The sequence below is a fragment of the Pseudopipra pipra genome, chromosome Z, assembly GCF_036250125.1.
Source record: "Pseudopipra pipra isolate bDixPip1 chromosome Z, bDixPip1.hap1, whole genome shotgun sequence".
Taxonomy (NCBI): Eukaryota; Metazoa; Chordata; class Aves; order Passeriformes; family Pipridae; genus Pseudopipra; species Pseudopipra pipra.
This window is the reverse complement of record NC_087581.1, coordinates 34,012,350-34,040,346: the sequence shown is the minus strand read 5'-3', so window position 1 is coordinate 34,040,346 and position 27,997 is coordinate 34,012,350. Positions and strand designations below refer to the sequence as shown.

The 27,997-nt window shown below is 42.7% G+C and overlaps 1 protein-coding gene across 2 annotated transcripts; it reads left to right on the top strand.

Moving 5' to 3' along the window:
• The first annotated feature begins 573 nt into the window (after window positions 1-573).
• On the top strand, window positions 574-27,495 carry HACD4 (3-hydroxyacyl-CoA dehydratase 4). 2 transcript variants are annotated; one of them, XM_064641567.1, is made up of 7 exons: window positions 574-670; window positions 12,620-12,723; window positions 13,595-13,722; window positions 17,739-17,851; window positions 20,242-20,348; window positions 21,081-21,212; window positions 21,941-27,495. In XM_064641567.1, exons 2-7 carry the CDS (start codon window positions 12,627-12,629, stop codon window positions 22,021-22,023), a joined length of 660 nt encoding a protein of 219 aa, XP_064497637.1. In that variant the 5' UTR covers window positions 574-670; window positions 12,620-12,626; the 3' UTR covers window positions 22,024-27,495. The 2 variants fall into 2 exon arrangements, with proteins under 2 accessions (XP_064497637.1, XP_064497638.1); XM_064641568.1 differs by lacking the exon at window positions 21,941-27,495 and having other exon boundaries at window positions 13,625-13,722; window positions 21,081-21,438.
• The last annotated feature ends 502 nt before the right edge of the window (window positions 27,496-27,997 follow it).

Genomic DNA, 27,997 nt, shown 5'->3' with positions numbered 1-27,997 from the left:
GAGTTTATAAACACATTAAGGCATTCTTCTTCATCTGATTTATGATGAGATATCCTAGACACTTAAGGGCAGAAGTAAACTAGGATGAGCACACATCTTTCCTGCCAGTAGTGCCCATATTTCACAGGGGCATGAAAAAACAGACATTTCTAGATAAGAAGTGGAAAATTCTTTCCTCTATCTGAAACAATCAAAAGTTCTCCTTTTATGTTGTGCTCCCAGTCTTCCTTGTCATTTGGTAGTGTTGTTAGCATCATTGTAGTGATGATGATTTAAACATAAAAGAAAAATTTTTAATTTTGCATTTATTCTCTCCAGTAATCCTTCAAAATATTGCTCTGGGTTAAGGGATAAAGTTAGTGGGATTTGCAGACTATCTTACTAGTACAACAGCAACAAACAATTTAGGTTAGGTTAGGTTTGGCTAGGTTAGGTTGGGCTAGGCTGGGCTGGGTGAGGAGCGGAGCAAATGGAACGGAGACATTTGGGTTTAGAAGCTTCTTTCTCGGGAAGTGCAGTGTTGTTCCTGCTTAGTCTACATACAGTGACGTCGACGGGTGGGGAAAGAGGAAAGAGGAGGGGTGATCTCCTAACAAACAGCTGTTGCAGCTGCAGAGAGGAAAAAGGAGAAAGCTCAGGAGCAGCAGAAGAAATTCGACCCTTGCAACAGGTAATATCTCTTGAGCACAGGTGACCTATACTGCTCAAATGCAAAAAAGTAGGGGGGAGGAAACAGTGGGTGGGATGTGCCTGTGGGAGAAAAGTACATCAGCTATACTAGTTCTCAGCAGCTCTCTTCTTCCTGAGCTACAGAACTTGCAGCTTGTCACAGGGGTGGGAGGGGGAAGGAACAGAAGATCAGACCAATATGACTTATTATGACTTAAAAGGAAATGGTGTCAGCAGAGGGGCTTTTCTAGCAGATCTTTCCTGCTAAAATAAAAAAAGGAACATTGCTCTCTGGTTTCAGCCTGAGGGCTGGTTCCTCATGTGCAGTCAGGGCACATGGGAAGATGGCCAAGTGCAATGGCCCTGACAGCAGGGAAGTGGTCAGTGCATGCAGGCCCAAGTGGGACCCTGGGACCAAGGGTCCTGGGATGCCCCCTGAGAGGGACCTAAGTGTGGCCTTCATCCTGGCACTCTGCAAGGCACACGTAGCTGGGGCAAAGGGATGCCCTGAGCTGAGAGCCTCTGCTGTGCTGTCACCTTAGCTCATGGGGAAACATGGTCCTGACCACCCTTCAGACACCGAGGGCACCTATCTGCATGCTTGCCTTGGATCATAGTTGTCACAAAGCCATACTGGAGACCTTCATGATAAAATAATAAAATGTAACAGTTACACTTATATGATATTTCTGCCTGAGGAAATACATCAGGCTTTGCAAGCAAAAATGGTAAAATCTCTGCTAGTGAATAGAAGGGAAGGGAGGCTATTTGGGACCATGCTGCTGTGTGTGCTAGTTCTGATATTTCTAATATTTCGTCTAGTTTTCTAGGTTTTGAGCCCAGAGAGAAAGCATATAAAATTTTCCACTAAGCAAAGCTGATACTAAGTATGATAGCTGCATTCCCAGCATTTCAATGTATTTGGCATAAAATCAGCCACGGTAAGGAGAAACTGACAACTAAAACAGCAGATAGTAAGTCTGGCCTTCTGTCTCCTGCAAGACCCATGTTTGTTTGTTTCTCCTGTCATCAATTCAAGCAGAGTACTGAAACGTGTACTGATCCTCCAATGCCTTCAAAGGAAAGCAACTTGAAAGTCTTAAAGCACATCACACTACAAGGGAGAAATGCAGCAGCAAATCAGGCACTAGTGAGGCAAAGTGAGGTTTGGAAGATTAGCCAGCAAGACTGAACAGCTACCTTGTGGATTGCTAGTCAGTGTTTTGTCTCCAGTGGTGCTCTAGAAGCAGGTTCTTTGAGGTAAATGTGGAATGATGTCTGCTATGAACCGAGAGAAGCAGGGAATCTAACTAAAGCCCATTTCTTCTGCTACCGACTTTCACAATTCAGCAGATAGTTGAATTTTGTGTTGTGATACAAAACTATTGGGACAGTGAAATAAGTTATTCTCAGCCTGCTTCTGTTTCTTTAGATAAAGAGATCAGCCTTTGGATGAGAAAGACCTTAGAGAGCAGTTACATTTCAGCTTCTTTTTATTACACTGAAATCACCTTTTATTGTCTGCAGATTCCTTCACCTCTGTCAAAGGCTTCTGTTCGCTCTCATGTACCTTTTGTGCAGTGATCAACAAATGGATGAAACATTTTCAGATCAGGCTGTTCCTTTACACAGTAGAGAATATCAGCAAGTGAGGGAGCTGTGCTGCTCGCAGCACTGGGGCCAGGATCTGTCTGCCAGGTAACACCAGCATGCTGCCTGCCAGCACATCTCTACATTGCACTGGGAATATGTAGCACGCCTCAAACGCCAACAGTGTGTACACATTTCAGCAGTCACCAGTACGTTTTAAAGATGACGAGTTCTAATATGCAACAGCTGCCACATTGCAAAAACACTAATGTGAGGCTGCACTTACAAACGTCCTCTTGGTTATTCCCTGTTTAGTCAAGATCAAGTAGTTTAAGAATTATAAAAACAACCGTTTTCTAGCCAGCCAATGAAGAAAGAGTCTGGAAAATACAGCCAAATCACTGAAAGACAAATTCTGAGGATGACAGACAGATGTAGCAAACCAAAATTCAGATGAGAAAAACCATACGCTCAGCTTGCATCCAGTGCAAAGCCGAATATCAGACCAAAGACAGTGGTGGAGCTGCTGGCTGGAAAGCCTCAAGGTTTTTATGATTGTTCCTTTAACTTCCATACCCATTACAGTAATTCCTATCCATCCAGTAATAAGATTGTTTCTTAAATCAGAACAATGTTCCTAATTTTCTGTCTTTTTGTAATGTACAGTTTCCCATCCTTTTTTCTTACCACAAGATAGAAAAAAAGTGTCACTCAGTAATTAAAGACATGGGTCAATATTTATAGATCTCACCGGACTTTAGTACAATTCAGTTGTATCATACTTTTCCCAAAAGGAGGGTATATGGAATACATTCCTTTGTTATATATCTTCTTTTCATAGTATCCATGGGCACTGATGTTTCCTAGGAGAGATTTTTTCCCCACAAATTTTTTTGTGCTTATAGAACTGATGATATGAATAGCAGCCATCCTGCATAACTAGAAGAGAGGAAGACAGGTATTTTCTAAGATCTCCCTGGGACTTACTTAAAATAAAAATTTAGAACATCAGTTTATATAGATCAATTTGTATAAGTCAGTATTGTTATTTATGGTCTTGGTCCAGTGCTGGGTATGAAGTATAGGCATTATCAAATTTAGATATTTCTAAACAGAGACATTTCCTACATTTGTTATTGTACAGATATAAATGAAATAAAGTTTGATGGCAGAGACTGCACAAACACACAGGATCAAGGGGCAACTTAAAGAGAGTACTACTTACTGGGGTAGGAAATCAACAGGTCAAACACAGGAGACACAGGAGATAAATTTTAGTACAAAATTAACAAATAAATTTCCCAAGAAGGTAGATAGTCTTTTTTATAGCTGGAGGACAGGCGAGCCTCTCTTTTCAGAATAGGCCAGAAGAAAATACATTTATAGGAAATTAAGGACCTCCAGAGCTAAGAGAGTTGATTGCTAGTTGACTCCTCACTTGCTGCTTCTCAGAGAGGGTCCCCATGTCCTTTGCCAGGACGAAAGGACCACAAGGTTTCTTCTCTGGATTCCAGTGGCAAAAAGCGGTTTATTCAAAATCCTGCGGGCTTTTAAAGTCTCTGGGGGAGGGTATAGAAAGGGGAACATGATTGGGCAAGGGTTCGGGGGAAAGGGAGTGGCTTGAGGGCTCTGCTAGCCAGTGGGCGATACAGGAGGACCAAAGTCCAATAACAAACCGGGGATTGGGGAGAGACAGATGAGACAACAACCAATAATGCTTGTGCAGGGGCGGAGACTAGTTCGGGGAGGGGAGCGAACATGGCGCTGTACAGGGAAACCACATAGGTAACGGGAATTACAGAATTCGGGGCAGAACCGTACAATAAAAACGCAAGTAATTGGTGCCTTTCCACTCTGCTCGATCCCAGAGAGCTGCCACCATGAGGGACCCGTTCCTATAGGCGTTCTTTCCATGACTCATAATCTCTCCACAATTCCTCCATTTTTATTTATTAATGAAACATAAACTTGGGTAGCAATGTGCATCACGAGACCCTGGAAACATTTAGCTATGCACAGGAGAATTTGAAGAAGGATTGCTAGCACAAACAGGCCTAAAGGAAAAATAATAAGAATTTTTTCAGGGGCAGTGAGAGTCCCTTCAGGGAAAGCCAATCAAACATATCGTCCCAACTAACCTCATCTGATTTTAGGATTTGTTGAATGAGGGAATGGAGTTCATTTATGTTGGAGTGGACGGATTGGGAATGGTCAGAAAAATTTAGACAGCACAGCCGCTCAAATTCATCGCAGCCATGTCCATTAACCAGCAACCGAAAATCAATGGCTGTTCTATTCTGTAAAGTGGCTTTCTTAATTTGTTGGGAATCCAGTAACAGGTCTTCTAGTGCTGCACTAGTTGCATTTGCCTCCTTGGCTAACCAGCATCCTATTTTTGTAAGCAGGTCTAGGGCATGTGTTGTGCCAATGGCTGGAATTATTATGCTGCCATCCTTGCTATGTGACCAGAAGTGAAGGTTGGAGTCACAATCTTCGGTGAATTGTTTCAAATTTTAAGATTCCAAAAGGGGATGTTGCTGAGCTATAGGGTGAGGGGCTTGTTGAGGGGCTATGTTTGTGATGATTGGTCCTTCAATGAATGGTTTTCCACTCTCTTTAAGTCGCCGGAATGCAAGTGAGTCCAGCTTTTCAGGGTGGATGGTGATATCACGTTTTGTGATTGTTTTGGGAGGGTTAATAGCTAGGGAATGGATTACTTTTGTGGGATTATAAAGTGATAATTGACCAAAGGTGCAAGGTCCCCTGACCACCTCTTTAGGGATTGATTTCCATACCCAAAGTCCACAGATAAGGAACACCCCCTTGGGGAGGGCAATGGATAGTGGGGGGGATTCAATTTTTTTCTTGCACCAGAACTCAAAGCTAGAATAGGCTCCATCAGATGTTACATTAAGTTGATGTTTACTTCTTTCCTCTGTTTTTATACTAAAATAGAAACAGTGGGCTGAGGGAAGGGGTATCTAAAATTTGTAATTCTTCAGGATAACTGTTGAAATATTGAGGATTTGTTTTGGCCTTTGGGGGTTGGGGGAAGCAGGACACACTTTGGTTTTTATTTTTGTCAGGATCATTGCACAAAAGGGAGTATTGATTTCGGAATCCTGTCCATTTTTGAGAGGACCAGGGGATCACAACCAAACATGTTTTTAATGGGTTAGAGGAATCTGAGACTGAGAGGCACAAGGAATCGACATTTAAAGACTTAGATAAAGAAGACCAGTTCCAGGGTTAGTGGCAACTCAATCTGGAAGAGGAGGAGTTGTGGGAGAAGACTGATCTGATGTGATGACAGGATGGATTAGGATGATGATGATGACGGAGATCATGGTGGTATCTAATCGCTGTTGTAAAATTTCACCAGGCGAGATGGAACCCACTTGGGACTGGAACCTGTGGAAACACGAGCATGCCCCCTCCCCTAGGTGATAAGAGGAACAGGGCCAACTCATTCACCTGTTATAATTATAAGTAACCCTGGCATCAGTACACACTTGGTTTCAGTGCACATTACAGTGTCTTTCTATGGGTGAGGTGCCCTGGTCTAACCTATTTAAGAAGTTAATAACACATAAGGCCTTATTTAATTTTTCTTGTGGTGTGAGTCCAATTGTGGTGTTTTATTGTTTGGTTAACATATTTTTGAGTGTCTGATGGGCGTGTTCTACCATGGCTTGACCAGTGGGAGAGTGGGGGATCCCTGTAACATGTGAAATTCCCCACATGTTGAAAAACTCCTTTAACGATTGAGAGGTGTTATTGGTTTTAATAGTTTTGGGGATGCCAAGGATTGATATTGCAGACATGAAGTGTTTTTTGACATCATGTGCCTTTTCTCCTGATGTGCTGTTGCTGCAATGGCACCAGAACATGTGTCAATAGATACATGGATGTATTTTAACTTTCCAGATGGTGAATAATGTGTTATGTCCAACTGCCAGATGTCAAGTGGATTAATTCCATGGGGGTTTACTCCCTCAGATGGTAGAGAAGTGAATCTTTGGCAATCTGGGCACGCAGAAATAATTGCTCTAGCTTGAGACAGTGTGAGTTGGAATGTTTTTGTGAGGGATTTTGTATTCTGGTGAAAAAAGCTGTGGGACAGCTTTGCTTTTTCAAAATTATTTGGAACCACTGCAGTTTGTGCCAGGTGCCCTGTGTCATCAGCTATTTGATCTGCAACATGATTTTCTGCTGCGATGGGAGGGAAGTGTGAGAATGAATGTGGATTATGTGGAATTTGTGTTTGCGATGACTAATTTCATAGAGTAATGATTTGAATATGTGAGCTAATTGTAATTGGGAGAGATCCTTTATGTAAGAATTTTCAATTTGTCTGACTACCCCAATGACATAGGCCAAATCGAAAACAATATTCAAAGGCTCTGGAAACAGTTGAAATGCACGTATGACTGCAGGGAGCTCTGCTATCTGAGAGGAACCTCTTACCTTGTGCGTGTCAAATACCCACTTTCCTGCTTTTTGCTAGGTGACTACTGTGTTAGAGGTCTTGCCAGAACCATCTGTGAAAACAGTTCTAGCACTTGTTAGTGGGACAGGTTGGGTAAGGGCTAGTAGCTGTAAAAAGGGGATAGATGGGAGGTGCACTGAAAATTGACCCTTAAAATCAGCAATGGCTAACTGAAAGTCAGTACTATGAATTAACAACTGAGTTAGTTGAACAGTAGACAGAGGAACATAGATGACATCTGGGTCTCTTCCCAAGAGCTCCCAAAGCTGCAGTCTGCTTTTGTGGCACACCTTGGAGAGCATCTCAGGATATGTAGTAACAGATTTAGAAAACTGAAAACTTAGAAAAACCCATTCCCATAACAGAAAGTCCTTGCGTTTTACATCTAATTGTCCTAATACAGCATAGGGTTGTTTGATGCCTTTGAAAATTACTAACACAACAGGTAAGCCACACACTTTTCACTTAGTCTGACATGAACTCAGCCTTTAATTTATCTCCTGCAACACCTCCAGGGCTTTCGGTGTTAAGCGTCGAGGGGATGTCAAGTCTGCCTCCACTTTCAGGAGTTGAAATAGTGGTTTCAGGACGTCTGTTGTTATACCTAAGAGAGGCCTAACCCAATTAATTAAACCTAGTAAAGATTTTAAGTCATTCAAGGTGTGGATGTTGGTGGGTAAAGCTACAGTCTGAGGTTGAATAGTGGTGTTATTAATTTGAAATCCAAGGTGCTTCCATGTAACTGTCACTTGTTCTTTTCCTGGTGCAATCTCAAGGCCATGTTTCAATAGTGCAGCTTTCACAGACAAATGTACTTGCATGAGCTGTCCCTCGGACTCCACTGCCAGGAGGATGTCATCCATATAAGTGGTACAGAATGGTATTTGGAAACTGTCAACAGATTGGTGATAAGACGTCTGCAACAACTCTTTGGCAATGACTCTTTGGCACACTGTTTCTCATCCCTTGAGGAAGGACTGTCCAGTGATAACATCAAGATGGTTTCTGCTGCGCTGATGGAAGGCACTGTAAACGCAAACCTACAAGAGTCTTTAGGGTTTAAGGCAATGTTAAAGAAGCAGTCTTTGATATCTATAATAACAATAGGCCATTCTGCAGGTATCACTGTTGGTGATGGGAGTCTGGGCTGGAGAGGTCCCATGGGCTCTATGATTTTATTGAGTTCTCTTAAGTCCTGTAGTAATCTCCATTTTCCATTTGACTTTTGTATGGCAAAGATGGGGAAATTCCGGGGACTATCAGTTGGTACAAGGTGTCCTTTTTCTAATTGTTCATCTACCAGGAGGTTGACTTGTCACAATTTCTCTCCCTTTAGAGGCCACTGGGATACCCAGCGTGGCTCATCCAAGAGCCATGTGAGGGTGGGAGACGGCAGCTGACCAGTGGCCTTTAGGCTAAATTTGATGTGGTTAAATGGATTCCCCATTACACTATAATATCTCTCCACCAGAGGGTCATTGGAATATTAAGGACATAAGGGCTCGTAGAGGCTGTTTGACCTTCAAGTCCTTCAATCAGTAAAGTGCAAACACTTTGGAGTGGTGCCTGGGCTCCTCCTACCCCTTTGATGTCAATGCAGGGCTGTGTCATGTTCCATTCTTTCGGCCAGTTGCCTTCAGCAAAGATTGTGACATCTGCTCCTGTGTCTATGAGACCTTTAACTCGAACACATGGGTTAGTATTAGGAAAGAATACAGCACAGGTTAGCACTGGGTGATCAAGTAAAATTGATTGTGACCATTGGACCAAAGGCATAGAGTCCAAAGTGTTTCCTCCCACATCAATGGGGGTTAGGTTGGCAATAAGTGTATTTGTCTCCAGCTCCATGGGTAGAAACAGAGCTTTGACAGTCACTTCTACTACTTTTGGGTTATCTACAGTTATCAATTGTGGGACAACTGTTAACCCTGTATCAGTGGACGTAGCAGTCCCTGTTAGAATGTATCTCCCAGCAGGTACTGGTAGGTTAGTTGTTGGCTTCAGGAGAGCTGTCTGGTAGTTGTCATTGTTTATTGTGAATTGGTGAGGAGATGCCAGCTCCACCCTAGGGATACCTGCTCTGGTTCTCCATCCGGGATCGAGGGTGTGGTTGGCTTGTGGGGCATTTTTTGTCATAGCGCTGCCTCTCGCACTTGGCTCCCCGTTTCTTGGAATTGAAGCTAGTTTTTGCACAGCTTTCGGTGAAAGCGGCCTGCCCTCTCTGTCAAAGAGTGATCTACAGTCACTTGCCCAGTGCAATCCCTTTTTGCATCGGGGACACAAGCTGGGAGGTACTGTAGGCGCTCTTGTTTTCAGCTGAGGGCAATCTTTTTTAAAATGTCCAGGTTGTTTGCAATGGTGACAGGTAGCTTCCTTCTGCACTGCCAGGACTTCGGCTAGGAGAGATTTGTTGTAATTTCTGGATCTTACTTTGCAGTATGCCTTAACCATGTCCATTGGAGTGGGATCTTTAAGAGACCTTAATATTTATTGGCAATCATCATTAGATTGCTCTATAGCCAATCTTAGAAATAGTGCATCTTGAGCTTCTGGGTGTTTAACTTGTTTTGCAATAGCTTTCTTTAACCTTTCTGCAAAGTCTATAAATGGCTCTGTTGGTCTTTGTTGTACCTGGGTGTATGAGGGTATTGGCTCCGCTGCCTCAGCGACAGCTTGAATCGCTTGAAAAGCCAGATTCTTTGAAGTGTCCAATTCACTCATAGGAATTCTGGCTTGAGCCTGATTGGACATATAAGGCCTCATCCCACAGAGCCTATTAAAGGACTCCAGGACTGGTGTACCTGTGTTGGTGAAAGCTTACTCTGCATGTTGCTGAATGCGACCTTGCCATTCATCTAAGAAAAGTGTATGTTTGTGAAAAATGCATTTACCAATTCTTTTATATCATTTAGTGTAAAAGTGTATGCAGTGAAAATTGAACTTAATACCCCTATTACGTAAGGTGACCTCAGTCCATAATCTGTAATAGTTTTATTCGTGTCCTTAAAACTAGAGATGGATAGGTTCCCAAACGGGACAATTGTTGGGGTGGTAAAATACAGGAAATGCTTTAACCAAATTTAAATCATCAGCTGCCAGTGCTTGTTCTTTGATGTAAGACCATCGGCTTCTCTGGCATTGGCTCCAGAGAGACTGCGACCATAGCCGCAGATATGTTGGCAGGTACCCGCTCCCAGGAAAGTGAAACTAGATGGGGTATGGGGGGGGTAGTGCACCTTGTGGAGGACTACCGCCATCTACTGGTGTGGAGGAATAAAGTGCCTCCACAAAGTGGTGCTACGGAAGGGGCGACAGCACCATCTAGCAGGATAGCGGGATGAGCAGCACTGCCATGAAGGGTGGGGTTTTGGTAGGTGTTGCATGTGTGTGTCGGGGGGGGAGGGATGGGGGGGGGAGGAGGAGAGGTGGGGGGGCAGGGGCATGGGGGGGCGGAGAAGGTGGGGGGGAGAGAGAGAGCGAGGCAGCTATGAGGTCATGGCTAGTTTGGGTCTGGGGGAGGTGGTGGAGTGGCGGTGGGGGGGAATGGAGGGGGAGTGGGGGGGGGCAACTCAGGCACGGAACTGTGGCCATATTGGGTGAGGGGGGCGAGGGGGCAGTGCAGCCATGAGGCCATTTTGGGTCTGGGGGGCTGAGTTGAGTGCCTCATGATGTGTGTGGGATGGCGATACAGAGGAAACATTTTCCCATCCCAAATTGGTGCCCGACACAACAGTCGTGCCCCAATTGGGACCCCTCACTGCTCCCTCCTCCCAAACCACTGATTTTACAATCTCATTTTTCTGTAGCATGCTTAAGACTAACTGCCACGCAATAGCTGCCCAAGACGCTAAAGAGTCATGTGTTTGTATAGTGCTCCATAATTTATGTCCCAATGTGTCCCACTCATGGTAGGTTATGGTACTGGGCAGTGCATAGTTGGTGTTGGAAATCCACTTAATCAGCGCTTTTAGGGAGTCTTTGTCTATGGGGTGTCCATGAAAATAAATGAAGCTTTATAAGCGTTTGCAGCTATTGCGCTCTTGCTTTGAAGGCAGCACTCCCATGAGTATTATTAAATAGAGTTTCAAATCTATACAACTGCTGGCCTACCTAATCCGGTGGGTTGATATCCAAATGCTGAGTTGTAGAGTCTGTTTGGGTGGGAAGCCAAGACCACTTTGTCGCCTGATCGAAAAACTTTTACACGGTAGAAGTTTCACTGAGTTCTTTCTGACAGTGGGCACCAATTAACAGAGTTGATTGCTAGTTGACTCCTCACTTGCTGCTTCTCAGAGAGGGTCCCTGTGGCGCAATCCCCCTTTGCCAGGAGGAAAGGACCACAAGGTTCCTTCTCTGGATTCCAGTGGCAAAAAGCAGTTTATTCAAAATCCTGCGGGCTTTTAAAGTCTCTGGGGGAGGGTATAGAAAGGGGAACGTGATTGGCCAAGGGTTCGGGGGAAAGGGAGTGGCTTGAGGGCTCTGCTAGCCAGTGGGGGATACAGGAGGACCAAAGTCCAATAACAAACCGGGGATTGGGGAGAGACAGACGAGACAACAACCAATAATGCTTGTGCAGGGGCGGAGACTGGTTCAGGGAGGGGAGAGAACATGGCGCTGTACAGGGAAACCACATAGGTAAAGGGAATTACAGAATTCGGGGCAGAACCGTACAATAAAAACGCAAGTAAGTCTTTCCACTCTGCTCGATCCCAGAGAGCTGCCGCCATGAGGGACCCGTTCCTATAGGCATTCTTTCCATGACTCATAATCTCTGTATTCTCCCACACAGAGCCTTTGAAGTTTTGCAAAAAGTCAGATTATCCATAAAAATTAGGTTAGAATAGCTCCAAAAGTGCTTCTGTTCCAACAGAAGATTAATTTTATGAAATGCAACTTGAATCCAGCAGTCAGTGGAGTATCTTTGTTTCTGGAGGCACAAATTTCAGTTTATGGCCACAGCTCACCCTAATGATTGGTGGAAACTCAGAAATTTTTTCTGGGCATATCCTAGGTATCTCTTTTAAAGAGAGCCTTTGATCCATTAGGCAGAGTTCTGTTTTACGACCACTGAGAGGCAGTTTTCAATGATTTTTTTACATTTCACAGAATCATAGAATGGTTTGGGTTGGAAGTAACATTAAAAATCATCTAGTTCCAGCCCCCCTACCATGGTCAGGGACACTTTCTACTAGACCAGGTTGCTCAGAGCCCCATCCAACCTGCTCTTGAATACTTCCAGGGATAGGGCAGCCACAACTTCTCTGGGCAACCTATTCCAGTGCCTCACCACCCTCACAGTAAAGAATTTCTCCCTAATATCTAATCTAAACCTACTTTATTTAAATTTGAAACCATTCCCCCTTGTCCTGTCATTACATATGCTTGTAAATAGTCTCTCTCCACCTTTATTGTAGACTCCCTTCAGATACTGGAAGCCATCTCTTCTCCAGGTTGAACAATCTCAATTCTATTAATGTTTCCTCATATGAGAGGTGCTCCAGCCCTCTAATAATCTTGGTGACCCTCCTCTGGACTCCAACAGGTCGATGTCCTTCCTGTGCTGGGGATCCCAGAGCTGGATGCAGCACTCCAGGTGGGGTCTCACCAGACCAGAGCAGAGGGGCAGAATCACCTCCCTCAACCTGCTCGCCACGCTGCTTTTGATGAGGCCCAGGATACAACTGGCTTTCTGGGCTGCAAGTGCACATTGCTGAATCATGTCCAGCCTCTTATCCAGCAGCACCCCCAAGTCCTTCTCAGCAGGGCTCTTCTCAATTTCAGCTCTTTTTCTTTGATTTACTAACATGTCCAAAGAGAGTGCAATTTCTTACAATGTTGTTGTCATATGGTTTATTATTTTCACTTCCACAGCTTTACCATGAACATGTACCTGTTTGTGTATGACTTAATGCAATTCTGTGGACATTCATGGATATTTACAAATATGATCATCAGGTTCATGACATTTGGAAAAGGTAGGATTCCTTCTCTATTTTCCTTAAGCATTTTAAGACACATTGACAGACACAGAGAAATATCAAATGAGAGATTAAGTTAAGATTCTGAGTATGTGACTATAATTCAATTAGAAAAATACTACATTAAAAAGACTGAACAAATTCCTGGTACCTATGTTCTGTCTCTGTTACATAAGGAATGAAGCTCATTTTGCTAATGGGCTTTAATATTCAGCAGCATGCTAGTAACATTTGACTTAGACATAGACCTAAATGTGACTAGGTCCAGTTATTATGGCAAACATTAATCTTACTGGAGCCACCAGGAGAGAAGGTGTTAGTGGTTATTGCACATGATTCTCTATCTCCAAAAACATTACAATGTATTTCTCTCTCTATTGCCTGGAGTTAAGACACAAAAATAGAAAACTAGTGAAGATTTGTAATGGTGGACAGTTGTAGGCATATAAAATGCCTCCTTTCTGATCTACTTGTTTTAGGCAGTGCCATGCGTACGGATACAGGCAGGAACTCAACATCTCCTCATGTTTAGACATTCCTCATGCATTTGCTCAACATTTCCTCCTATTTAGAAATATCCTAAAGTTGTATCTCTAAACCAACACATCCAGCACAGTGTTTCCCCATGAATTAAATATAGGGAATTTAATTACTATCTCAGCTCCCTGCCTCTGTATCAGAGCCACACACGGAACGGACTGCCTCTTCCACTCCCTGAAGCTTGGCTTCTGCTACCCAAAAGTTTGGTACTGTGTGAACTTTACTTCTCTACATCTCCAGTGGTGACAGGACAAGAGCTAACCCAGCAGTTGCTCCAGACCTTTACTGTATAACTATCTTCTACTTTTCCTCTTCACTTTGTCTGTAGATTCGTTGGCTGACACATTTTACTCCATAGGACTTGTAATGCGTGTTTGCCAATTGTTATCTATACTGGAGATCCTGCACATCCTCACTGGCATTGACAAAAGCCGTCTCCTCCCCAGGTTTTTGCAGGTAAGACCATTTCTCAAAACTCTCTTCATGACCTGCACATGTCAGCCATGGCCACCCCTGGGGACAAGCCCAGGCTGAACTACCCTGAATGTTCCACCTGCACCCTTCCTCAGGGAGCCTAGTCTGCGGATAGTTTGCTAACTGCAGGAATTGAGTCCTCAGAACTGGGTTGCTTGGGAAAGGATTTCCCACTGAGGGACAAAGTCTCAGGCCACCAGGCATCTGAGAAGGGTTAGGTAGGCCAAGGCCAAGTCACACCATGAAAGAAAATGAGTCCTGTGTGATGGATGTGCTGGGGGAAGGCAAGACAGGGCACAGTTGCAAAGCTCGTGCAAAAGGGATGTCTCTCAGGGCATTTTGCAGCTTGAGTTGGAGGAGGGCAGGACAACATGTCTTTGTCACCAAAACAGAAGAAAATAAAATGTGACAGTCTGGCCAGGGAGTAAAGGCAGATGGGACTGGTACCTCAGTAAGGAGATAGAAAAGATATAAAAAGAGATTGGTGGTTTTGTGAACAAAACAGCAGTTCTTCATCCTATGCAAACAGGATTTGATTTACCGAACCAAAACCAACGTACTACTGTGATAAAACCATTAATTTTAAACTTTAAATATTTAGTAGCACTTTTCTTACTTTCTTTTGTTGTTGTTTTTTTTTAAACATTCACTGAATTGAAGAGCTGTGTAAGGGTTTCAGCTACCAAGTATGATACTGCAATCACAGTCATTAAAAAATGGAAGTGAATGTGCTGTCTGCTCCTGCCCAAACCTCAGCTAGCCAAATTTGCTCTGTTTCATTTACTTGATTCAAAAACACAGGCTGCCTTGTGGAAATTTATGCCCTTCTACAGAACTTGCTGTAGTCTGTGAGAGATCAGTGCTGGGAGAGGAAGGAAATTCCAATTTGATTTTAAAGAAGGAAAGAAAACTGAAACCATTGTAATTATGCTTTGTGACATGTTAGCACATATTTTCTTTTTATGAATGTGAAAACATAGGACTTGGGGATTTGCTGGTTGGTTTTTTTTCTAAGCAAGAGAGCAGCAAAAGAGAATCCCATATTTTCCTTCATGCAAAGACAGATGATCCATACAGGAAATGATCCATTGGTGAGCAGTAGCATGTGCTTTTTATCTGTGTGTGTATACATGTGTATACACACACGAGTGTATATTCATATATGTACATGACTCCATGTATATATGTATACAGATACGGTGTGTATAGGGGCACAATATCAACAGACATTTACTGGAATCTCCTCTTCTTCAAGTAGCTTGTCACTTGCAGAGAAGGTCCCCAGTCTCTGATCAACCCCTGCAGCTACCTTTGATTTATGCTTGCTACATAAAGGTATGAGCTGCGAAAGAGCACAACGTCTTGAAAGAGAATAAAGGCAAGCAGGCAGGCAACCCCCTGATTTATGCAGAAAAAGAGGTAGGATGCCACTGCCTGTCCTCAAGGGGACATTACAATTGCTCTGAGTAGCCAGGTCTGTGTCCTGCCTGCGGACATGCTCCAGAGTAAGGCCACATGTTGTTTCCGGTTTCAGTGTCTGGTGGCTGCTTTGTGCATCCCATTGTTGGCCAGATGAGACTGCAGTCTAACAGGAACAGAAGACCCACAGGGGGCGCAGCTTTGTACCATGTTCAGTTTCCTGCTCTTGCAGGTGCTTAACATAGTTTACTGTCTGATTACCAAGTTCCATCATGTGCAAATAGTAAAGCTGAGTGCCTCCATCACTCCCCTTCACAAACCTCTGATGAAGGAAATCTGCCTCTCAGGTTTCTGCTTGTGCCCTAATGAGAGAAGGAAATCCACAGCCTCTTCCACTTCCAGATCATGACGCTGAATTGTGGGTCTCCATAGCCACTCTGTCTCACTAGCCAGTGCACATTCTTTTGAAACTGGGGATGGTGACTTCCTACTGCTTGTCCTTTCTCTCACTGATATGGAATCAGATTCTGATCATTTGACCCATGCTGTTTTCCAATGCATTTCCACCGAGCTGCTTCTTGAAAAGCAAGTGACCATTTGGAAAATCTTCCAGCTCTGACATCTAAAAACATGTCCATCTTTTCATTATCAGGAAAAAGCCTTGGTCTCTAGGACAATTTCCTGTGGCAACTCCCTGAAATAGCTCTTTATTAACAACACTGCAGAACTCTCTCTCCACATCTCAGTCTGATGTTAGGATCAGGAGCAAAATGCCCACATCACCAATGCTGCACTCTTTACCACCCTTCATCTAACAATTTTATCTCAGGTCTATTTTATCTGTTCTCTCCAGCACACAATTCCATTCAGTGCTCACACTGCTTTTACCCTTGTTTTATTTTCCCTCTAGTGATGGTTGTCCTGCCATGTTTCTCCTACCTCTGTTCTATCTGGTTTCAGATCCTGAATCAGTACTTCCAGTTCCCCCATATTTTTGTCAGGTTCCTCAGCATCACAGTACAAACACAGGACATATTACTTTTCACTTTCTGTTTCTTGGCCCATATATACAGAAGTCTGTCAACATCTGACCTTCTTGGAAATCAATTCCTCAGTTAGGGACCTATGGGATCAGCAACACAAGATGACAGTCAGGAGAGCGTTAGAGGCAGCAAAACCATTTTTAGCTGTTGTGGCCCCTCAGTGCTTTCCAAGATGAGGAACCAGATCCCCAGGGGATAGACATGCTTTCTTTCTGTATGAAAAATTGCTCTCACGTAATTTGGCTGAATAGTGAAGTGAAGGCTGCTTTATGCAACAGATGTGGATTGCAAAAAAAAAAAAAGTTTGTCCCAAAATGATCCATACAGGAACCCATAAACATTATGTAGCAAAACTACCACACAAATTGGCTAAGAGGCAAAGTTCTTATTTCGTTTAAGGTAGGAGTAAGGGGAAAAGGGGACACCAGGGAAGAATAACTGTGCTTATAAAAATAACCTTGGTAATCCATTTTCATTTCACAACTTTTCACTGACTTGACACCTCAACCTCTGAAATCATTAAACCTAAGGTATCTTATGGAAGACATGGCAGTGGGTAAAAAAAACAAACAATGAAGCCATATTGATTCATACTAACTGATTAGATGCATGTTTTCTCCTTCAACACTTTCACATAGAGTGTAAATCAGAGTGAATTGGTAATGTTCTCGGCGAGCCTGACAAGCAAATTCTTGGCAGTACTAATATATTTACTTTGCAGGGCAGGGCATGGATACTGTTAGGAAACTTTTCCAGGAAAGCTGCAAAAAGACAAACTTGTTTTTAATTTCTTGAGCTTTGGTACCACAAAAGTCTTTATTTTAAGCTGGGGACACTGCCCATTTAATCCACTTTTATCTCTTCATTTGTAAAGGCATACCTTGTGGGTTGGTTAAAGTTCAACCACTAGAAAAATCTTATAAATACTGTGGCAATCATTCACGTAAGTGACAAGCTTAAATCCACCTCCCCCAGTCAAGAATAAGATGGAAAGAAAGACAGGAATTCTGCTTTTCCTCCCTCTTTCTGCAAATCTTACATGACAGAGATGCCTTGAGACACAGATCTGTTAAGTTATGACAGAGTTGGGAGTGTGAGATTAGTACTTTCCAGCACACTACCCCTCCAAGAAGTGCCCTCTGTATCCCACTGCCTCCCACACAGCCTACAAGCAAGGAAGCTCATCTCTGCTGGCCCTCCAGGCACCCATGTGCAGTGGGAGTAGTCCTTGCTTCCACGACCTCAGCCGGTTCAGCCACAGGTTTCCTTGGCTACAAACCCAAATCATGCCGGTTGGCAAGCAAACCTCCACACTTACCACGGCAGATCTGTGATGCTGCAGCCAGCAGTCTCCAGTTGCCTGTGCTGAAGGCCAATGGGATCTTGAACAAAAGCAGGCCAAGAAACAAAACATTCACTGCTGAATTTGCATAAAGGAAACTGGATCCACCCGTGGCCTCCTACTTTGCCAAAATGGCACAGAAATAACAGCTACAGAAGGTGCTACATGAATTCAAAATCCTCTTTTCTTTTCAGATCACTGAGAGAATAATTGTTTTATTTGTCGTGATCAACAGTCAGGAAGAAGTTCAAGGGAAATATGTCGTGTGTGTTTTATTTTTCCTTTGGAATTTATTAGATGTGGTCAGGTAAGGAGTCAACATCAAGGGGAAAATGGGTTATTCTTGCCACCAGAAGCCCACCCTTAGTGTGCAGCAGGCTCATTGAATTGTTTCAAAATTGGTAAAGCATATTATCCATTTTAAGTAAAGCTTGAACCTTGTAAGTTACTTACTGTTTTTTATAAAAATCCACATGGTTGAGAGGCAGAGTGACTTAAAAATATAAGACAGAGTAATGCAGTAACATAATGCATTATTATTTGTGGTTCAAAGGCTTTGCCTTTTTTAACAAAAATTTAAAATGAAATCACAACTACCTTCCAAGGAACACCAATTTCCAAAAGCGATTTACCATCCTGTTGCTTTTTTTTTTTTTTTAATCCACTTTGATCCAAGATTGACAGCACAGTATAGCACGAGCAGAACTTCTTGCTAAAATGAAAAGACTATTCTAGGTTAATTGCACCTATGCTTTTCAAAGAGCCAAGAGGTCCCGCAGCAGAGATGAGCATTTTGGTGTAGTAGGGCATATATCACACCACAAGGACAACAAACATACTTCTCAAATGTAACATAAGCCTCTATGCACCTCAGTTTGTACACTTACAGCAGGTAAAACATACAGAATTAAGAAGCATTTTAAGAAGACATAGCCCTCACAGTAACCTACGTATGGCAGCAAAATCTTTTTTTCTTCTGCTAAATAGCTTTCTGCTACTTTGAATATATTGCTTAGGGGACTGACTGAAAAATATGGATTTAGGCAGCAAAGGAAATGCATGTTATAAAAGAGATCTAAAAAAGGAAAGTGTCAGAACTGATAGAGATTTTAAGTCAGCTTCAGAGTATTTGTACTACATGTGTTAATAGACTACTACTTGTATTATTTTTATTATTGCTCCATCCCATTTATTTTTGAAGCTTGTAAAGCTAAAATAGTAGAACTTAATCTGAAATGAAAGGGTTCTGTGCAGCTGGAGAGATGCCAAAAATATGAACAGAATTGGCTGTAAAGTCCTGTCAGTGCACAGTAATTCAATCAATGCATCAATAATTTTCTACCATTGCTAAAGAACATGCTCCAGCATCACAGCAGTAATGGCAGTTGCTTAGTAAGCAAAATACTGTAGTCTATAGCAGCAAATGACCAATTCAAATAACATATTACAACTCATATAGGTTTAGAATTATTGCCTGATTTATTTTATAGCATCTGCGTCACGCCTAGCATCTCAAAGAAACATCTATGTCTAAAAGTCCAAAGGGATCTATCCCATCCAGCTACTCTTGAAATATTACAAGTTCTTCCACATAGTCCTTCAGGGACATAAATATCCCTGAAGGACTACTTACTATGCATTATGATTAATGGTGGCCATGAGCAGATTCTGCAAGGTTTTCTATACCTGATCTTTCCTGCTTATAGCATGAACAGCCCATGGAGTTGTATAGAGAGGGAGTAGCTGTGTCCTTTTCCTGTTTTGTATCAGGTTGAGATTCAGCTTTAAAAGCAACAATAATAAAAAATGGAGACAATCCCAAGGTTTCAGAGATCAAACTTGAGAGAAAATGGTACAGTTACAGCCTATCAAACTCTTCTACAGTCCAGGTATGATGCAAAATTAATCAATTAATAAGAAGGGAATATAGAAAGTTTGTTTAATGTTGGTTTCATCTATCAGAAAATCTTGGGTAACAGATTTTCATATCTCTAGCAAGACCACAGGGCAAAAAGCCTTTCAGCTGACCAAAAAAGCGATCAGACCTGTTTCTCAGTGTTTGGAAAGCTGCTGTACCACTTTAAGATCAAACCAGAATTAGCTCATCTTTGGAGACTGAAGTCCTAAGCATTCTGGTCTCCCAGTAACAGCCACAGTAAGAATAAAAGGACGAAATACATTGGAGCACAACTGTTTGTTTTTTTGCTCCTACTACCCCTTCTGAGGTCTAGCATAGGAGCAGATGTACTACAGAAGGTTAAGTTCCTGCAATTACCTTCCTGTTTAGCTTTCTCCAGCAATGATTTAGCTAGCTCAGCAGTCACAAATTAGCATTTTCTTAGTCCCAAGTGATAGGCATATTCTACCTGCACCTACCCAGATGCAATATCCCCATCTGAAATTCATTTTCTGATGGATCAGTATGAAATCATGATGTTTCTGATGGAGCTGTCTGTCTGGAGGGCTCTATTGCTGTCTGCCTGCTCTGGGGTAGCACCACAGACCCACCTCTCCAAAACAGTGAACCCTCTACTTTTAGGCTATGGAGCCTTAGAAAAGCCGTTGCTCACTCTGAAATTTACTGAGATAGGCAGCTCCAAGCTCTTCTGCAATTCCTTTGGATTTTTCAATAACATCTCTTTATTCTAAAAGACATCATCATGCCCTCTGAGCTCATCTGCTTTCCTCTTGCTGCAGATACACTTACAACATGTTGGCAAGGATGGGAATATACTACCTACCATTGACATGGCTCAACTTCTCACTGTGCATCCCACTTTATCCCCTTTCAGTTCTGGCTAAAGGTAAGGAAGTGGGAAAGGTACCAACAACTTGCTTCCTCAATATTCTTCAATAAAATGTGATCACTTTAACTGCCATTTGCGTTTAAGGTAGTTCTTCTTGTGTTGCCAAAGTTGTCATAAATGTTTATGTATCTTCATATTAACCTGTATGTCACCTCTCTTTCTCTTTTCTGTTCTTTTTTCTTTAATAGGAGCTCTCTGACGTTTGGAGTTTGTGTGTCTGGTGGGGTTTTTGTTTGGTTTTGGATTGTTTTTTAACAATGTAGGAAAATGTTCATTTTTCTAAGTAAAGCAGAAAAATACTCTTGTAAAAGACAAACGGATTTCCCCACTCCAGACTGAGCACATTAGACAGCAAGTTCCAAAGCTGCCTTCTCCCACTGAGGTTGACCTTACTGGTTTAGGCCATACTTAGCAGATCATCACACTTACTTCAAGAAAAGTGCCCACTGAGAGCACACTGAAAGGACTGTAACTACAGGATTGACACTGAATAGGAAATACTTGCTAATTCTAGTACTAAGAGCAATTAGCACCTCAGACCTACAAAACTGAACTCAAGGAGAAAATGTTCATATGTGTATTAATATATATGAATGTGAGTATATATGTATATTAATGTATAGGTATATACAATACAGCTGTTTGTGCTTTAAAAGTAATTAACTGTTACACAAAGCTTTTTGATGATCTTCCACCTCCTTTTGACTAAGGATTTACCATGTTTTACAGCATTTGCAATTTGTGTATCACTGCCTTATTTTGAATATTTTGGCACATACTCCATCAAGCTACCATTTCCGTTCGCCTTCTCAATCTACTTCCCCTATGTTCTGAAAATGTACCTGCTAGTGCTCTTTACAGGTAAGTATCTCATCTTTCAGAAAGCTGGGTCCCAAGGCAACTGGGATGTCTATGGCAACAAAAAATCAAGTCAGTATTGTGCCTTTCACAAACTCTAACTGTCTCTGCCACATCTTCTGCAGACCACTGCAGGGAAGTGCATCACCACCTGTTTTGATTTCCAGTATCTTTCAAATACAAGTTTGAATTTGTAAGATACACTATGTGTAAGAGGCATAAAAATACAAACCAACAAAAATTGTTTCAGTGGTCCTGGCCTTACAGCTACTTAGAGAAGCTTTCTTTTTTTGTTTTGTTTTGTTGTGTTTTTGTTTTTTTTTAAATCAATTTCCATTTGATCATACTCTTGTTCTGTGCAACTATTGCTCATTCATTTGTGCTAGCTGGGATGAGAAGTTATATCTAAATTAACACTTTTACTGCTTGATTATTCAAAAGGATGAAAAAACTAGCCCACTCCAAAATCTGCATGTAAATAGACTCCTTCTCCTCCTCATCAAAACACTTTTGAAAAATTTGGACACTACAGACAAGTCTTTGTTCTGTCATTGACTTTAACATGAATTTGAAGGATCTCAGCTTTATGATGCAGTGTTCTGTTCCTAAGTACGTGGGAAGGAACCCTGCAAGGTTGCCAGACGAAGGCTCCTACTGCTCCTTCTAAATTTATTCAAGACAGTTTTGGACTCTGCTCCCTTGTTCTTACACCATTTTCTGTTTTGATTCAGGTATGTGCTTTATCATCCAGAACCTCTTCTCCGAGAGAAAGGCACACCTAGGGACAGGCAACATCAAAACCAAAAGAAGCTAAGTTGATATTTTGTTTCGAAATACAAAATATACTCCTAGTGGACTGCTGCATATCATAAGTTAAAAAGAAATTAGACGAAGATTTTTCAATGCAACGCTCCTCTTTGCATGTACATCATCTGGCTGTGTAGTGTTTTCAGAAAGGCAGGTCTCTTGAATGCACCTCAAAAATGGAGCAACTTCAGAAAACTTTTGAAAGTTTTAACTAAAAATTACTGGAGTTTTTGATATTAATATATTTTTTCTAACATATATTAGAGAATTCTGAACTAACTGAAGAGTGCCTCCACTCACAGTCACACCAACAAACCTTATTTTGGTATTAATTCTTACCTCATTGGCAACAAATACTCTGTAATGACAATTACCATTTAATCTGTAAGATTACTTTATATTAGGCCAACATGTATGTGCCTGATATATAAAAGTTAAAAAGGCTGGAACTGGATCTCTCAAGGAGAAGCCAGAACCTTTGCAACCTATGAGACTCAAATGCTGATTAGCCCCAGGCACTCACATTCTGGCCCATTCTTCACTTAACAAAAGAAGATTCCAGTACATGCAGCTAAACCAGAAAGGCAAGTGATCAGGTACTCAACTACTATATATTCAAGGGGATATTTAAGGATCAGAAATAAATACTTATGATCATGTATCTGCCATGACTTGCCTCTCTCCCCTCAATGATTTTCTCCCATGCTGAACAGCAGACAGATGTGTGCAAAAGAAGTGGGATACAGTCAGGCCAAATACATGTTGCTCTTTAAAGGGAACTGAATGACTACCAAAAACCATGTGCAAAAATTTAGGCATTTTACTCAATTGCATTGCTCATCATACTTCTGCAGGACTATCTGTGAGAATGCAACTAGATCATTGGCTCTTCAGAGGTTGGGAATTAAGAATACAACAGCAACACAGTGGATTGTACAGGCAAAAGTAGCCAAATAACTCATTTTGGCTGGCAGGGGCTTTTCTGATGTTTTATTTGTATTGATTATCACCTGCATTTCAATTCAAATAGGTGGGGCAGAAAAGTGAGGCTAACTTTTTGAGCTTGACTGAAAACTGTGGGGAGGGAGGCAAGATAATAGTAGGAGGGAATATAATAGGAAAATAAACAGTATCACAATATGAAGAGGCTTTTGCCTGTAAGACTTTTTAAACCACGTAGCCTAAGAAGTTCTACAAGGAAACAGAGAAGCTAAACTAATGTGTTATGAAAGGTCACCTACTATAATTTTTATATATTTAATATCTGTGGCAGGCAATATCTGCAGACTATTGTGACCACTCTATTTGCAAACTATAAGCAACAAGATCATGCATGCAATAGTATAGGGTCAACTCTGGATTCTTTTTTTTCAAAGCACTGGAAACAGATAGGAATTTGGAACTTACTAGACAAACACAAGTACTTCCACTTTGGACTTCTGTCTAATCCAAACTGATTCCAGTGTGAACAACATGAAGAAACATCTAGAACAACTGAATAAGATGACAGTTTTGAAGAGGATAGCCAGAATAAATCCATATGAAACCACTATATAACTTTGAAACATGGACATTATCCCCCTTGGAAATTCAATCTAATATGTTTGTTATCAAACTACCTGGAGTTAACATACCCTGTAGGAGGAAACATCACATATGATATTGTATTGGGTCTACATGGCAAGGCTTTGGTACTGTAGAAGCTGCAGGAATGGCCTCCATGAGAAGCCAGGGGCCTCCCCCATGTCAGAAACAGCTGGCTCTAGCCAGTTCCAAAATTGAGCCACTGCAGGACACTGATGAGCCAAACAGCAAAAATGGTGGCATCTCTGTCAACATGTACATAAGAAAAGGTAAGAAAATGTTATGCAGCAGCTGTGAGAAAGAAGAGTAAGAAAAATGTGAGAGAAACAGCTCTGCAGACACCAAGGTCAATAGAGAAGGAGAGGAGGAGCTGCTCCAGGCACTGCAGCAGATTGCCCTGCAGGCCATGGAGATCATGGTGGACCAGGCTGTCCCTCTGCAGCCCATGCTGAAACACGCTATACAGGAGAAATCCACACTGCAGCCTGGGGAGGACCCCATGCTAGAGCAGGTGGCTGTACCCTGAAGGAAGCTGCAGCCTGTGGAAGGCCCACACAAGAACAAGTTCCTGGCAGGAACTGTGGCCCATTAGGGACCCAGGCTGAAGCAGCCTTTTCCCAATGGATTGTACCCAACGCTAGAGCAGTGCTTGAAGAATTGCAGCTTGTGAGAAGGAACCATCAAGGTCTGTATCCCATGGGAGGGACCCCATGCTAGAGCAGGGGAACAGCGTGAAGAGAAACATGCAGCAGAGATGAAGCTTTATGAACCAAGTGCAACTCCCATTCCCTACCCACCTTGCACTGCTTGGGGAGGGAGGAGGTAGAAGATTCAGGAATGAAAGAGTAGAGCTGACCCTAGGCAGAATGGAGGGGTAGGGAGAAGGCAATTTTAGTTTTGTCTTTCTTAGCATCCTACTCTATTTTTAACTGGCAATAAATTAGTCTTCCACAAGTTGAATCTGGTTTTCTGATAGTGAATGGTAAATGATCTTCCTATCTTGACCCACGAAGTTTCTCCCTGTCCTGTTAAGTTGCTGGAGTGAGAATGGACATCTGGCAGCCAGTTGAGGTCAAACCTACCGCAGATTAAACCATGTTTATTGTTTTATGTTAAAAAACTGTTATATCACTGAGTCTTGCAGCAGTCTAAAAGGCTAGAATAGGAAAAGGATTCTTTGAAATTCACTATGGGGAGGACTCCTGTAGGCATAGGTATGCTTTTGGAAGAATTCGTAAGGGGAAACCAGAACTTGCTGTTCCACTTAGGAAGCTTTTCTCCCTATCCCTTCTGCATTTCAGAGAAAGCTGCAGGGAGAGCTGTGAGTAAGCTCTCTCTGGAATGCAGAAGAGATTAATTTCACAGACATGTACAGGGCCTCCTTGGGCCAGAGATGGTGGGGGAGGAGAAAGAGAGGATAAATAAGCCCTGGAAGAGCAGGGGAGCCTTTTCTCTGAGGCCCAGTGCTGTCCTGCAGCACTGTGAGGTTTTTGTAAGTTTTTAGCATCCTTGTCTTTGAAATAAACCTTTCTGAATCCTTTCCACTGCCTCGGCATTTTTGGGTAAAGTATCTGCATACCTTACAACCCCCAAACCCAAATTGCGAGAAAAAGCCATGAACCTAATGTCAGGAGAATTCCCCACCTCCTTCTGGTACAGAGGTAACTTGGGGCAGGCAACTGGGAGATCCAGGCAGTCAGACTTCCATGTGCGACAACAGCAGGCCACTGTACCTTCAGCTCCAATGCCTCACCAGAAGGCATTGGGAAAGCTCTGGATTGGGCAGGCAAAAAGATGTTTAAGACAATGGCTTTTATGACAAAGAGTTGTACTTCAATGATTGTAACCTGTTAGAGAGGGATGGGATCCACTTGTCTAAAAATGGCAAGAGAATCTTTGGCAGCTTATGCCATTATGTTCTCCTGGGGCGTAGGCATGGCAGGATGGGTCGACAAGGGGAGAACAGTGGATGTTGTCTACCTTGACTTCAGCAAGGCTTTTGACATCGTCGTAGGTAAGCTCAGGACATGTGTGTTAGATAAATGGACAGTGAGGTGGATGAAGAACTAGCAAAGCTCAGAGGGTTGTGTTCAGCGAAACAGAATCTGGTTGGAAGCCTGTAGTCAGTGGCATTTCCAGGGATCAGTACTGGATCCAGTCTTAATTCAACCTGGATGAAGGCATCAAATGCACCCTTCAGCAAGTTTGCTGATGATACAAAGCTGGTGGGAGTGGCTGATAAACCTGGAAGCTGTGCTGCCATTCAGCAGAACCTTGATAGTCTGGAGAGCTGGGCAGAGAGAAACCTAATGCAGTTCAACAAGGGCAAGTGTAGGGTCCTGCACCTGGAGAGGAATAACCCCAAGTACCAGTACAGGCTGGGGGCTAAACTACTAGAGAGCAGCTCTGCAGAGAAAGACCTGGGAGTCTTAGTGGATGACAAGTTAAATGTCAGCCAGCAGTGAGTTCTTGTGGCCAGGAGGGCCAATGGTATCCTGGGGTGCACTGGGAAGAGTGTGGCAGGTCGAGGGAGGTGATCCTGCCCCTCTACTTGGCCCTCCATACTTGAGGAGAATTGTGTTGAATTCTAGACTCCACAGTTCAAGAAAGACAAGGAGCTACTGAAGAGGGGCCATCAGTGGGCCACAAGAATGATCAGGGGTCTGGAACATCTCTCTTATAAGGAGAGACTGAGGGAGCTCGGCCTGTTTAGTCTGGAGAAGACTGAGAGGGAATCTCATCAATACATATAAATATCTCAAACGTGGATATTAAAAAGGTGGTGCCAGACTCTTTTCAGTGGTGCCCAACTACAGGACAAGAAGCAACAGCCATAAACTAAAACACAAGTTCCCCCTCAACATGAGGAAGAACTTCAAATTGAGCATGGCAGAGCATTGGAACAGACTGCCCAGGGAGGTCATGGAGTCTCCCTCTCTGGAGACATTAAAAACCCACCTGGAAATCTGCTTTTGAGGACTTAAGAGATCCACAAGTGTTAGTCAGTCTTTAAGAACCACCCTTTAGAAGCACAGGAGCAGGCTGTGCCAAAAGTCAAGCAAGACAGGCAGAAGAGCAGCTTGGCTGAACAGAGGACATTACTAACTAGCTCCCTAAAGCACTTAAGATTTCCTCTCCTGAAATCCAGGGTAGCAATGCTGATGACCTTTTTTCTCATTTACACCAAAAAATTTAAACTGAACCATTTCATGGTCACTGTGGCCAAAAGAGACACCTACCATCCCATCTCCCATGAGTCCCTCTCTATTCACAAACAAGTCAGGGGGGCATCTTTCCTAGCTAGCTCACTGAATACTTGTGAGAAGAAATTATCTTCAGCATAATTCTGGAACTTCTCAGACTTGCTTGTCGCAGTTATGTGTGAGAAGTTGAAATTTTGCCATAAGGACAAGTGTTGGAGGTGCCCCAAGAGAGTCCTATGAGTGGGGGAAGAGACTTAATGAGGAGAGATCAGAGGAAGAGGAAGAAAATATCTCAGAGTGCTCCTGCGCTGTCATGCACAAGATATGATCATCATAACCACGAGAGTGCCTATTTCCAGTGTTTTACTTAGTTATACAATTGTTCCCTTGTTGGCATAATATGTTTTATTATGAGCATGTGTGATTCCCTTCTCTGTGCCCCTGTTACCTCTTCTCCTATTGGTTCTATGTAAACCCTTTCCTTATTTGTCCGACCCTGCTGCATCGCAGTACTCCCCATAGATGGCTTTTCATTTGTCCATGTTTAGATAAGTTCCACCCCTTGTTACTGTGATTGGCTGCTCCTTGAATATTTCTCCCAGTCTCCACCCTTTGTTCTAGCAAGTTCCTTGCTCTCCCTTTATAAGCCGGCGTCCATGTCCAATAAATGGCCATTTTGTTTCACACTGTGACTTGCATGCAGAGTGGTCCTTCTGGGTCTTGCTAAAGTGGGGGTTACAGCTCTTCCCCTGTCAGACAAGGGCTACTGATCCAGAGATTTCTCCTCATTGTCTATAGATTAAATAGTCAGTGCTGGCGTCATGGATGACTGAACAACAGCAGACAACCACAATGACATCTGCTTTGTTTTCCATCCCCCTAATTCTCACCCAGAGGCTTTCAACCTTAACTGTAAGGACTGTACAGTCAAACCTGTTCCTCATACACAGTGCAACTCCTTTGCCTCATCTGACCAGCCTACCCCTCCTTAACAGCCCATAGCCCTGCATCCCAGCACTCCAGTCATGGGACTCATTCTACCAAGTCTCACTAATCCCAAGGATATCACAGGTCTGGGAGCTGGCTAATGCTTCTAGTTCATCCCGCTTACTTCTTATATCTTATATCTGGTGTACAAGAATTTCAATATGGTTCTAAACTCTCAGTGCTCCCTGCAGCTGTGTTAGCATTGCC

What these genes read in the sequence shown, in the direction of transcription:
- HACD4 (XM_064641567.1), top strand. Translation starts at nt 12,627, where the DNA reads ATGAACATGTACCTGTTTGTGTATGACTTAATGCAATTCTGTGGACAT. An exon ending in GTTCATGACATTTGGAAAAG is followed by an intron (nt 12,724 to 13,594) that starts GTAGGATTCCTT and finishes CTTTGTCTGTAG; the next exon opens with ATTCGTTGGCTGACACATTT. An exon ending in CCTTTCAGTTCTGGCTAAAG is followed by an intron (nt 20,349 to 21,080) that starts GTAAGGAAGTGG and finishes CATGTTTTACAG; the next exon opens with CATTTGCAATTTGTGTATCA.